Below are 8,996 nucleotides of genomic sequence, written 5' to 3' on the forward strand. Positions count from 1 at the left end.
CCTTGTCGTAGCCGCGGCAGAGCTCACGGAAGTTGCGGGCCGTGATGGGCACCGTGTCGTCGAAGAGCTCCACCTCCACGCGCCCTATCGGCGTCGTCGCGGCCGTCCCAAACCAGCCGCGCCCCGCCTGGAACGCCGTGTCGAGGTAGACGACCGAGTTGCGGGAGTTCTGCGGGTACGGGCTCGCGTAGGCCCCCGCGGCGCACGCGGAGCCCCCCACGAGGAAGTTCATCGCGCCGCCAAAAAGAAAGGCGGAGAGGAAACGCGGCGGCATTGGGGCGTCGCGGTGCGCAAAAAAAAAACCTACCTATGCCTCCCTCTCCCTCTGTGTCTGTGTGTGTGTCTGTGTGTGTGTGTGTGTGTGTGTGTGAAAGTGTGGGTGGGTGGGTGCCTTTCCACGCCTCCTCCCCCCTCGCGTTTGCTAATTTTACCTCCGCTGTGATGCTCGCTCCCTTCGTGTGCGGCGGGGGAGAGGCGCAGTCGCAGGGTGGCGGAGCGGGGCGCGGCAGGGCAAGCGGCAGAAAGAGCACAAAAAGAGAAACAACAACAAAAAAAGTTACCACAATTCCGCTGCTTTGAGGAGTGTCCATTGGGCGCCGTGCCTCGGCCGTCGGCGTCGGTGTTTTGTTTTATTACTTTTTTTTCCATTTCAGTCTATTTTCTTCTTTTTCCTTAATGCTCTTTTCTGGTCGTTCATTTTTTTTCTTTACGCGGGAGTGTTCACTGCGGCAGCGTCTGGGGCCCCTCGTGGCGGCGAAGATCCGGCGCCAAAAGCAACCAATCATTTTCCTTACTTTTTTCTCGTTGTTGTTTGTTGTCTGCTGCCGCCCTTCGCCCAACGGCGGCGTCGCGCCCTTCCCTCCTCTGCCCTTTTCTTTTCCCCCGTTTTAATCGAGGGTTTAAATGTCCGTCTCGGGCCGCGCCTCGGCGTCGGCGCCGGCGCCGCTGCTGCTGCGGCGGGTGCGGCGCTTCCGCGGCGCCTCCTCGCCGTCCGCCGCCTCGCGCTGCGTCTTGCGGTGCGCCTTGAAGCGGCGGAGGTTCAGCTGCTCCACGTCCTGCCTGCCGACGTGCAGCTGGCCGCGGAGGTTACCGAGGGCGTCGCCGCTGACGTTCGCAGCCGTGGCGCGCTGCGTCGCCAGCACCGCGCGCGGCACGCGGGTGGCCGCCTTGAACTCCGCCGGCGTCGCGAAGGAGGCGCGGCGGAGGGCGAAGTCGAAGTTGGGGCCGATGTCCACCAGCTGCGCGTTGCTGCTCAGCGCGGCGGGCACGCCGGCGGCGGTGCTGGGCTTCTGCAGGGCGTAGTGCCGCATGCAGAGCACCGTGTTGCCGCGCTCCCGCTGCGGCCCGCTGCCGTAGCAGTCCGCCGAGGGCGCCACGCACGCGTCCGCGCCGTTGTCGGAGCGCAGCGAGAAGGCCAAGACACGGTCGCAGCCGTCGAGGTTGATCTCCGCCTCGCCGCCGCCGCCGCCGCGGAAGAAGTCGAGGAGGAGGCTCTTGAGGCGCGCAAACACCGGGTCCGCGGCGAACTCGCTCCCCTCGAAGACGAAGAGGGGCCTGCCGCCGAGCGCCGCCGCCTCCGTCCCGCGCACGCGCCCCAAGTCGAGGCGGTCGGCCGCGACGACGCCGAGCTCCACCATGTCGAGCACGTGGAAGTCGAACTGGCGGCCCAGCACGAGGTTGTGCGGCCGCTTCTTGCTGTCGCTCGCGAAGCAGAAGAGGGAGCAGTCGTTCTTGAAGCCGAGGAACTCGAGGTGCTCGCGGCTCTCGAAGGGGTGGAAGGCGTTGCGCTTCCGCAGCTTCTTGTTGTGCGGCTGCGTGATGGCGGCGAGGTCCGTCAGGGCCTCGCTCACCACGCTGCTCGTCCGCGCCCCGCGGAGGAAGAGGATGCGCTTCGGGTTCTCCACCACCTTCGGCTCGTACTTGCGGAGGGCGTGGCGCGTCCTGAGGGTCTTGGGGGCCCGCCGCCGGAGGCCGCCCACCGGCGCCGGCGACGACGACGACGACATCCGCTTTGCAGAAGAAGCGCGCTCGCTCTCACTTGCTGCTGCGGCGCCGCGGTGGGCGAGCGAGGCGCAGGCGCAAGCGGCGCGGGGGAAGGCGAAAAAAAAAAAAGGAATAAAAAGGAATAAAAATGAAAAAAAGGAGGGGGCATGAAACGCACGCGCGCGGCAGGGAGAGGAGAGGAGAGGAGAGCACAGGGAAGGAATACGCAACAACAGCGGCAAGACGCGCACAGAGAGAGAGAGAGAAGGGCAGTCAGCGAAGCGCCGCCTCGATGATGCCCCCAATCGTCGGCCGCCGCAGTGCCACGGCGCCCTCCGGCGATCGTGTGCGCTTCCGCCGGGTTCGCGGCAGAGCTGCGACGCGCAACCGCACGCCCCGTCGCTGTTGCGGCCCGCCATCGTCCTCCGCCGGGGGGAGCAGCTCGGCGAAGGCGCCCCGCTCCCGCGCGGCGAGGGGCGCGAGGAGGCACCCGACGCGTGCCGCGATCGCCAGCAGGAGTGCCGCAAGGGCGACGGTGTCGACGCGGGCCGCACTCAACTCCAGCGCCGCCGCCTCCCCGCACCGCACGGCGCGCGCGAGGAGGTGCGTGACCGTCTTTTGCGGCGCGGGGGCGCGTTGGGCAAACGACGGCAGCGCCTGCGCCAGCGCGGCGCGCAGCGCGAGGAGGGCGCGGAAGAAGACGTGGTGCCGGTAGACGCGCCGGCGCCGGCGCCCCGCGATGACGGCCTCCACGAGTCGCAGCTCCTCACGCAGCAGCGCCGCGGCCGGCACCCGCCGCTCCCCGCTCGACTCCATCCCGCCGCACGGCCACGCCTGAGCACAACGCCGGATGCAACTGGGCGGGGAAAAAAAAGTGAAAGAAGCGGGGGAAAAGTAAGAGGAAGAAGCCGCGGAGAGAAGTGAACGCACACACTGTTCGCGGGTATCAGTACAAGGCACGAGGACACGGCAAGAAACACATATATATGCGTCTGTATGCATCTGTGCGTGTATACAGAGTTCGCAACGAGAGGGGAAGGAAAAGGGAGCCCCTCACCCCGCCCCCATGAAAACCCGGATAGGCCGCTGCGCCTCGAGCCACGCTCGCAGCTCGCCGCCGCAGGCGACGTCGGCGTCGGCGTCACAGAACGCCCAGAGGTCGAGCTGCTCGAACCCGAGGCTCCCTTTCTGGCGCCGAACGATGGCCCCAACAAGATGCATCACCTCGCTGTAGTCGTTGGCGATGGAGGAGTGGGAGACATGCAGCTCCCGCAGTGTGGCGGAGACCTGCTCCACCAGCGTCAGCAGCGGCCGCAGCAGGAGCCTGTTGTGGGCGAGGGAGAGCACCTCCAGGCGTGGGGCGTAGCTCGCCCGCAGGGCCCGCCCGAGAAACTGCAGCCCCCCGCACACCTTCTTTCCCTCCACGCCAATGTCGTTGCCGTCCAGGCGCAGCACCCGCAGGGCGAGGGGCTGCGCCTTTTCGAGGGCGCTGGCCAGCTGCAGCAGCCCCTCGTCCCTGATCTCGCAGAGGGAGAGGTCGAGCTCGCACAAAAAGGGCAGCACGGAGGGCAGGTTCAGCTTCTGCACACCGGCGCCGATGGCGTTGCCCGCCACACAGAGCGACGACTCCGCGGCAAGTGAGACGAGCACCAGCCGCTTGACGTCGTGGGCGGTGAAGCCGTTGCCGCGAAACGACAAGCGCCGCCAGCGTCGTTTTGTCTGGCTAAGCACGCGGCACAGCCGTTGCACGTCGCGCGGGTCGAGGGCGCACTGATTCAGCAGAATCCCGCGCAGCGCGGTAAGCTCCGCGAGCATGGCGGCCGCAACGCCCCCGCAGCCCTGCAGGTTGTGCCCGCTGAGGTCCACTTCGCTCACGGCCGCCCGAAACGCCGCGGGGGCGTCGCGGAGGCGCTCAAAGGCGAGGCTGCTCAGGACGTTGTTGGACACGTCCAGCGCAAAGGCGGCCCGCCGCGCAAACCCCTGCAGGCGACTGAGAAACCGCTGCAAATGCTCGTCACGCAGGCGACAGAGGCCCAAGTCGAGGGAGAGCAGGGAGGCGCAGGCGGCCACGGCGTCGCCCAGCGCGGCGGCCCCCTCCGCGATGCCCTGGTTGCCGCGCAGCGAAAGCCGTCGCAGGTGCCGTGTCCCCCGCAGGTACGGGAGCAGCTCCCCAACTTCCTGCAGGCCGCAGTCCTCGAGGCGCACCTCCGTCAGGCAGTCCACCGCCGCCATGCTGGACAGCAGGGCGGAGAGCGCGACGTGGGCTGGCAGGCCGCCCACGCTGAGGCGTCTGAGCGACCCCGCCTGCGCCGGCAGCGCCGCGCCGAGCTCCGCCACCACGTGCTGCGCGTCCTGCAGTCCCGGGACGCCGGCAAATGTGGCGCCGCGGAGTGGCATGTGGCGCAGCATGCAGCGCAAGCCGCCGTAGCGGTCCCCGGTAAGCGAGGCTGAGGAGACGTAGTCCGTCACCGCAAGACGAACCGGGCGCCCGACGCACGCCGTGGCGTGTGCCAGGCACTGGCACACATCATCGCGCTCACCAGGCGCGGGGGAAACGTCGGGCCGCCCAAAGTGAACGCTGGTGTGGGTCAGCGAGCTCCTACCGCAGGCCCCGGACAAGCAGCAGCTCTTCAGCGCCTTGCGCGGGAGCGAGGCCTTGAGCATCGCGGAGGCGATGTGCCGCACACACGTGTCGCGGGCGCGGCGCTCCGCCGGCCTCGCCTGCCCGCGTTGGGCCTCGCACAGCAGCGCGTACCAGAGCGTGAACTTGTAGGCGGCATCCAAGGTCAGCTGCTGCTTCTGCATCTTGCGGGGCGGAAAGAAAAGAGGGAAAGGGGCGGGACAAGGGCAGGCTAGAGGCGGAAACGCGGAACGGTGGGCAGGGGCAGCGGACACACACATACATACACCAACGCAGGGAGGAAGCCACGGGCCACGGGCACGGTGAGTACAGGCACAACGCACATCTGACGTCAGAGGAGGGGGCACAGTGTGTAGGGAGCGGCCAAACCAAGGCAGGTGGTGGAGAGCAAAGAAAAAAAAAGGAGGAGAAGGAGGAAACACAAACAGAATAATACTTCGTTGTGTGTGTGTATGTGTGTTCAGCTAGCCGTAGGGTCCTCCAACTTTATCTCCACTGGAAGGAGGCGGGTGGTGCTCTTGCGGCACTTCTCCTGGTGCCGCTCAACCAGGATCGCCATGTCGCGCAGCAGAAAACTGCAAGGGCCGCTGTACAGAAGCCCCACCGCCCGACGCAGGAGCCCCAGGATCTCCGTCACCGCCGGCGCAAGGCGCAGGTGGGAGTAGTACATAACCCATCGCTCAAACAGTTGCGCCTGCTCGAGTGTGTTGACGGCCCAAATGAGGCACAGCTCCATGTTTGGCTCCTGATTCATCCACGTGCGGAGCACCTGCTGCCCCTTGTGGAACAGGCCCCGCACGCCCCGCTCGAGCTTTGAGCGCGGCGAGGTCCCCCCGTCGGTGCGGACGCCGAGCTCCTCCTCCAGCGCCGTCGTGAGCCCCTCTGACGTCTTGACGTACCTGCGCAGGCCCTTGCCGACGGCGTCCAGGTTGTCGAGGTTGGCCACCGCCCGCAGCTGCTCCAGCGCCGCGCAAAGGGCGGTCAGGTAGCGGATCTTCGGTCCCGTGTGCGCGAGCGCGGCGCCGCCGCCGTGCTGGTACCACACCTCCTTCCCCACGTAGAGGTCGGGGGCGACGAAGGCGCCCTGCCGGATGGAGCGCTCCAGCAGGCGCATCAGCCACAGCACCCGCAGCGTGGGGCTGGCGGGCACCCGGAACTCCTCCACGGGGGCCGGCCGCGGCACGTACTCCAGCGGGAACGCCGGAAACTCCCCTCTGCCCTCCTCCATCCGGCGGGCGTGGCCGATGCCGTCGAGGCGGCGCCGCACCTCCTCCGCGTGCCGGCGGACGACGTCGGCGTGCCCGCGCGGGAGGTACGGCGCCACTGCGTCCAGCGCGCTCTTCGCCGCCGCGTACATCGCCGCCGCCGCCGCCGCCTCCCCCGACAGGTCCAGCGCGGTCGCCTGCTGCAGGACGGTGAGGGCCTGCGCAAGCGCCTCCACCGTCACATCCATTCACCCTGGCAGCACACACACACACACACCCAAAGGAAACGCCAGAACAAAACGGCAAAGCAAGACGCAAGGAAGGAGAAAAAAAAACAGCGAGGATGTCACGCACGCGCCACAAGGCGAAGGCAGACAGGCGCAGCGAGAGAAACGGCAGGGGCGCACCCCGCCAGCAAAGTCGCGCATACACGCACAGGGAGAGAGAGCGAGACACCGCGCGGGAGCGAATGATGTCCGGAGCATCTCTCATCGTGTTTTAGAAAAAGGAAATAAAACGCAGTTGCGGCAAAAACATGAATGGGTATGCCCTTGTGCTGCTTAACGCAGGCGGCGGGCCTCGCGCTCCGTCTCCATGAGCGAGAGCATGTCGCCCTCCTTGCACGGTCCCTTGACGTTGCGCACGATCGTGCGGTTGGCGTCCGGCGAGCCCTCCTCGGCCATCAGGCGGACGCGGACCTGCGTCACGTTGCCGCGCGAGCCGGTGCGGCCAAGCACCTTGATGATCAGGCCGACCTGCGCCTGGTCCGTCTGCTGCACCACCACCTCCTCCTGCGCGGCCTTCTTGTCCTTCTTCGCAGCTGCAACCTCCGCCATGACTAGCACAAAGCTACCGACCCAGCCGCGCGGGAGGGGGCAGGAAAACAAAAAAAAGAAAAGAAAGGCGGCCAGTGTGACACCCAAGCAGCGGGAGAAGAGAGCCTCCAGGGCCCCGGCCACAGAAACCCCCCGCAGCAGGCAAAAGGGACAACGCGAAAGGAGCAGTCCCACAACAGCGGAACGGAGAGGCACATTAGAAATGAGAAATAACAGTCATGCAATAAAGTAAATAAAAATAAAAGGCGTCCAACAAGAATACAAAAAAGGAAGCTTAACGCAGGCGGCGGGCCTCGCGCTCCGTCTCCATGAGCGAGAGCATGTCGCCCTCCTTGCACGGTCCCTTGACGTTGCGCACGATCGTGCGGTTGGCGTCCGGCGAGCCCTCCTCGGCCATCAGGCGGACGCGGACCTGCGTCACGTTGCCGCGCGAGCCGGTGCGGCCAAGCACCTTGATGATCAGGCCGACCTGCGCCTGGTCCGTCTGCTGCACCACCACCTCCTCCTGCGCGGCCTTCTTGTCCTTCTTCGCAGCTGCAACCTCCGCCATGACTCTTAGACGACCTTCTTGATTGCGTTTGTGTGTGTGTGTGTGTGTGTGTGTGTTTGTGTCGAAGAGGACAATGAAGCAATAGAAAGGAAAAAGCAGCAGAGAGTATATAGATAGATATATATATATATATTTGTGTTTGTTTGTTTTCGACGTAAAAGGAATAGCTGCTGGCGCAAGCGACGGATCCCCCCCGCCCGTCCCCCTGTGAGAGAAATCAAAGTTCGCGCACGCGGCCTCCTGCAAAAGCGTCCTTCGTGGGCGTAGTGAGTCGCCCCTGCAGTGGCTTTACACGCCTCTCGTCAGGGACTCGTTCAACAGGCGCAGCAGCCGCAACTTCCCGTCGTCGCTCAACCGCAGCACGCAGCTGCTCAAGTCAGGTAGGGAAGGACACCTCGCGTCGGAATATACGTAACTCATTAGGTAGACATAGGTAAAAACCCCCATCATTCCCTGGCAGTCCATGCGGTCCGTGATGCCACCGTGGCCGGGAATGAGGTCGCCGAAATCCTTTAGTTTAAATGCCCGCTTTAGCCCACTGGCAAAGAACCCGCCAAAGGGGGCCAGCAAGGAGGCAAACGCCGCCAGCACAAGGGCGTGCTGCTGCGCCTTGGAGCACTGGATAGTCTTTACGTAGTTTCCCGTCAGCTTTTGAATGCACGACGGCAGGACAAACGCCCGCTGCACAAACAACGGATCCTTCTCGCAGTGCATCGGCGAGTGAAAGTCCACCTTTGGGCAGTACAGCTCTGGGAAGTAGCCAAGAAAGCCGGCAAACCAAAACGCCCACGCCATTGTGAAGACAAAGGCACCCAGAAAACCCTCCACCGTCTTCTTCGGTGAAAGCGCGAGGAGCATCGTTCGCCCGAAGAATTTGCCGAAGGCGTAGGCCCAGATGTCGTTGTTCACGACGCAGCTTACGGGGAGCAGGAACCAGATCATGCCGCGCATCATGTTCTTTATTTGAATCCCGCCCTGTATGACGATGAACAGCAGCGTCATCACGATCCAGGTGAACTGGATGAACTGGTAGCGGTACATGCCTTTTCGCAGGCTCAGCACAAACCCGACGATGCCAATCATGGGGAGGCCGAACGCAAACATGCCAAAGTTGGCGTAGTACTTCGCGAGCCACGGGAACGTCGCCAACATGGGGTCACGGATGCTGTGAACCGTCACCAAAAACAGGGTGGAGCCGAGGAACCAGAGCTTCAGGGGCAGGATCGAGACAAGTTGCCGGTCCTTCCGCACGCGCTGGTTTATTCGGGTAATCTCGTAGAACATGGTGCACAGGAGGGCAATGACGAGCGGGATGACCACCACCACCCCCAGCGAGATGAGCACGAGGAAGACGTAGGCCATGGCAATCGTGAAGACGGTGCGGTTGATAAAATCCTTGTAGCTCCGCAGCTTCGGCGGCGGCGGCGGCGGCGGCACGCCGACGGGGTCGGCGGAGGTCCGCTTGAGGGGGGCGAGGACGCGCCGGGCGCCGCCCTGGTGCATTTGTGGAGAGCTTCTGCCGCGGTTGCGGGCGCGGGCGCCGCCGAGACAAACAAACCCCGCAAGAAACGCAAAAAACAAGGCGGGGAAGGGGGGACAAGAGAAGAAGAATTTATAAAAATAACGTGCGGTAACAGCCGCCGCTGAGGCAAAAAAAAAAAAGGCCCGACGAGGAAACTTAAAGGGCCACTTCGCGGCGATCTTTAATATCCATAAGCGAAAAGGAAAAACCAAACAAGTAAACAAACAAAAAAAAAGAGTCCAAAATAAGTCGTCGTTTT

The 8,996-nt window shown here is 64.4% G+C and overlaps 6 protein-coding genes across 6 annotated transcripts, besides 8 other annotated features; 1 reads left to right on the forward strand and 5 right to left on the reverse strand.

Annotated features, from left to right (window-relative positions):
- Positions 1-326: 326 nt before the first annotated feature.
- Positions 327-370: a microsatellite.
- Positions 371-899: 529 nt separating this feature from the next.
- Tco025E_06518 (ribosome biogenesis protein) lies at positions 900-2,006 on the reverse strand (the record flags this gene model as incomplete). Its single annotated transcript, XM_029373393.1, has 1 exon — positions 900-2,006. The coding sequence occupies one exon, from the start codon at positions 2,004-2,006 to the stop codon at positions 900-902; it is 1,107 nt and encodes a 368-aa protein (XP_029226529.1).
- A 94-nt stretch (positions 2,007-2,100) lies between these two features.
- Positions 2,101-2,141: a sequence feature (A-rich).
- A 31-nt stretch (positions 2,142-2,172) lies between these two features.
- Positions 2,173-2,205: a microsatellite.
- A 51-nt stretch (positions 2,206-2,256) lies between these two features.
- Tco025E_06519 (uncharacterized protein) lies at positions 2,257-2,799 on the reverse strand (the record flags this gene model as incomplete). Its single annotated transcript, XM_029373394.1, has 1 exon — positions 2,257-2,799. The coding sequence occupies one exon, from the start codon at positions 2,797-2,799 to the stop codon at positions 2,257-2,259; it is 543 nt and encodes a 180-aa protein (XP_029226530.1).
- Positions 2,800-3,036: 237 nt separating this feature from the next.
- Positions 3,037-4,788, reverse strand: Tco025E_06520 (uncharacterized protein; the record flags this gene model as incomplete). The annotated part of the gene is made up of 1 exon (XM_029373395.1): positions 3,037-4,788. The coding sequence occupies one exon, from the start codon at positions 4,786-4,788 to the stop codon at positions 3,037-3,039; it is 1,752 nt and encodes a 583-aa protein (XP_029226531.1).
- A 277-nt stretch (positions 4,789-5,065) lies between these two features.
- Positions 5,066-5,084: a microsatellite.
- Positions 5,085-6,077, reverse strand: Tco025E_06521 (putative 40S ribosomal protein S33; the record flags this gene model as incomplete). Its single annotated transcript, XM_029373396.1, has 1 exon — positions 5,085-6,077. One exon carries the CDS (start codon positions 6,075-6,077, stop codon positions 5,085-5,087), a length of 993 nt encoding a protein of 330 aa, XP_029226532.1.
- A 12-nt stretch (positions 6,078-6,089) lies between these two features.
- Positions 6,090-6,109: a microsatellite.
- A 259-nt stretch (positions 6,110-6,368) lies between these two features.
- Tco025E_06522 (uncharacterized protein) lies at positions 6,369-6,671 on the forward strand (the record flags this gene model as incomplete). The annotated part of the gene is made up of 1 exon (XM_029373397.1): positions 6,369-6,671. The coding sequence occupies one exon, from the start codon at positions 6,369-6,371 to the stop codon at positions 6,669-6,671; it is 303 nt and encodes a 100-aa protein (XP_029226533.1).
- Positions 6,672-7,244: 573 nt separating this feature from the next.
- Positions 7,245-7,277: a microsatellite.
- Positions 7,278-7,321: 44 nt separating this feature from the next.
- Positions 7,322-7,348: a microsatellite.
- A 155-nt stretch (positions 7,349-7,503) lies between these two features.
- Positions 7,504-8,718, reverse strand: Tco025E_06523 (putative CDP-diacylglycerol synthetase; the record flags this gene model as incomplete). Its single annotated transcript, XM_029373398.1, has 1 exon — positions 7,504-8,718. The coding sequence occupies one exon, from the start codon at positions 8,716-8,718 to the stop codon at positions 7,504-7,506; it is 1,215 nt and encodes a 404-aa protein (XP_029226534.1).
- A 222-nt stretch (positions 8,719-8,940) lies between these two features.
- Positions 8,941-8,970: a microsatellite.
- Positions 8,971-8,996: the final 26 nt, after the last annotated feature.

The sequence above is a fragment of the Trypanosoma conorhini genome (assembly GCF_003719485.1).
Source record: "Trypanosoma conorhini strain 025E chromosome Unknown Tco_14.4_contig_00443, whole genome shotgun sequence".
Taxonomy (NCBI): domain Eukaryota; phylum Euglenozoa; class Kinetoplastea; order Trypanosomatida; family Trypanosomatidae; genus Trypanosoma; species Trypanosoma conorhini.